Genomic DNA, 2693 nt, shown 5'->3' with positions numbered 1-2693 from the left:
CGTTCATAGGACCAAACCTTAGCCATGGTATATTGGCCATATACCACACCCCCTTTGGCTTTATTGCTTAATTACAAATCATGAACTAAAGTCCTCATCTTGCCTCTTTTTTTTTGTTTTAGTTCTGCGATTGGCTGAAATCTGTCATCCGGGATCACAGGAGTGTTCCGCTGACAGCGTTCCTGGGAATTCTGTCTGTCGTATATCTGGGAATGTCCTCCTACACCGCCTTGCCCACCCTCCTCATCCCCTTCACCCTCTGGATGGCTGGCTGATTCTGGGAATTCAAGAATGGACTTGGAATTATGGAATTATGGAATTTTTTGAATTTTTATAATGTGTATAGAAGTGTATGTTGTGTTTTAAACGGCTCCAGAAATGGCAGCATCATGACAGCGTTATGACAGCGTTATGACAGCGTTATGACAGCGTTATGACAGCGATATGACAGCGTTATGACAGCGTTATGATGTCATTATGACAGCGTTATGACATCGTTATGACAGCGTTATGTCGTTATTATGACAGCGTTATGACAGCGTTATGACAGCGTTATGACATCGTTATGACAGCGTCATGACAGCGTTATGATGTCATTATGACAGCGTTATGACATCGTTATGACATCGTTATGACAGCGTTATGTCGTTATTATGACAGCGTTATGACAGCGTTATGACATCGTTATGACAGCGTTATGTCGTTATTATGACATCGTTATGACAGCGTTATGACAGCGTTATGACATCGTTATGACAGCGTTATGACAGCGTTATGACAGCGTCATGACAGCGTTATGATGTCATTATGACAGCGTTATGACATCGTTATGACATCGTTATGATGTCATTATGACAGCGTTATGACATCGTTATGACATCGTTATGACAGCGTTATGACATCGTTATGACAGCGTTATGACATCGTTATGACAGCGTTATGATGTCATTATGACAGCGTTATGACAGCGTCATGACAGCGTTATGACAGCGTTATGACAGCGTTATGACAGCGTTATGACAGCGTTATGATGTCATTATGACAGCGTTATGATGTCATTATGACAGCGTTATGACAGCGTTATGACATCGTTATGACAGCGTCATGACAGCGTTATGATGTCATTATGACAGCGTTATGATGTCATTATGACAGCGTTATGACATCGTTATGACATCGTTATGACAGCGTTATGACATCGTTATGACAGCGTCATGACAGCGTTATGACAGCGTCCAGCTACATTATCTCATTCTAGTATGGCTATTTAAAAAATATATTTTTCTGAACACTTAAATACCAGTCATTACCAGTCTCTAACCATGAACACTTTGCACAGAATGTATTTCTCACATTGTAACAACTTTATACCGTATTTGTTATGTAAATAAATACCTGTACTGACTGACTTGTGTGTGTGTGTGTGTGTGTGTGTGTGTGTGTGTGTGTGTGTGTGTGTGTGTGTGTGTGTGTGTGTGTGTGTGTGTGTGTGTGTGTGTGTGTGTGTGCGTGCGTGTGGAGTCAAGAATTAATTTTAGCCTGACCCATTTTTTTCTGTCTTCCACCCTTTTCACACAGTAATCATTAATTATATAACCTACCATTGTTGTGTCAGGATAGTTGGAGAGGAGAGACAGGCCATCGATTCATTCTTCCTCTCTTGTCCCAGCATGCAGAGCGGCCTGAGTCTGGACAGACTCTAACAGGGTGGACTGGCCACAGGACAGTTCAGGCAAAGGCCTGATGGGCTGGTCCATTTTTAGTCCAGTGGGCCTGTCTAAATCGTTTTGGGGGGGGGGGGTTGTTCATTATTTGGCTAAAAATTGGGGCCTTAAGGAAGAAAATGGGCCGGTGTGTTAGAAATGCATGGTCCGATTTCTGGTCCCAGTCCGCCCCTAGAAACGAATGGTCCATTATAGTGTGTTATGGGGAAATGAAAATGTATATTCTGTCTAGCCTGGTCCCAGACCTGTTGGTGCTGTTTGGCCAACTCAGGCGTGACAATGACCATAGATGGCAAGACAGCACAAACAGATCTGGGAACAGGACAACTGGCACCCTATTCCCTATCTAGTGCACTACTTTTAACCAGGGCTGGCACCCTATTCCCTATCTAGTGCACTACTTTTAACCAGTGCTGGACTAGAGGACTGGAGTTGGGCTGTTGGGGAGACTAGAGGACTGGAGTTGGGCTGTTGGGGAGACTAGAGGACTGGAGTTGGGCTGTTGGGGGGACTAGAGGACTGGAGTTGGGCTGTTGGGGGGACTAGAGGACTGGAGTTGGGCTGTTGGGGGACTAGAGGACTGGAGTTGGGCTGTTGGGGGGACTAGAGGACTGGAGTTGGGCTGTTTGGGAGACTAGAGGACTGGAGTTGGGCTGTTGGGGGGACTAGAGGACAGGAGTTGGGCTGTTGGGGGGACTAGAGGACTGGAGTTGGGCTGTTGGGGAGACTAGAGGACTGGAGTTGGGCTGTTGGGGGGACTAGAGGACAGGAGTTGGGCTGTTGGGGGACTAGAGGACTGCAGTTGGGCTGTTGGGGGGACTAGCGGACTGGAGTTGGGCTGTTGGGGAGACTAGAGGACTGGAGTTGGGCTGTTGGGGGGACTAGAGGACAGGAGTTGGGCTGTTGGGGGACTAGAGGATGTCCAGGATACGGGCCCACAGGGTTTAGTCTGTTATAGTTGTAATTGTA

At 46.2% G+C, this 2693-nt stretch overlaps 1 protein-coding gene across 1 annotated transcript in view; it reads left to right on the top strand.

Moving 5' to 3' along the window:
- The window catches only part of LOC129864854 (lecithin retinol acyltransferase-like), a 15759-nt gene extending 15349 nt beyond the window's left edge, over positions 1-410 (top strand). The window contains exon 2 of the mRNA XM_055937138.1: positions 123-410. Within this exon, the coding sequence (XP_055793113.1) occupies positions 123-275 (153 nt within the window). The 3' untranslated portion in view covers positions 276-410. The remainder of the gene's footprint in view (positions 1-122) is intronic.
- Positions 411-2693: the final 2283 nt, after the last annotated feature.

Source organism: Salvelinus fontinalis, chromosome 11, assembly GCF_029448725.1.
Source record: "Salvelinus fontinalis isolate EN_2023a chromosome 11, ASM2944872v1, whole genome shotgun sequence".
NCBI classification, from domain to species: Eukaryota; Metazoa; Chordata; class Actinopteri; order Salmoniformes; family Salmonidae; genus Salvelinus; species Salvelinus fontinalis.
Note: the sequence above shows the minus strand (reverse complement) of the source record. Positions and strands in the feature narration are given on the sequence as shown.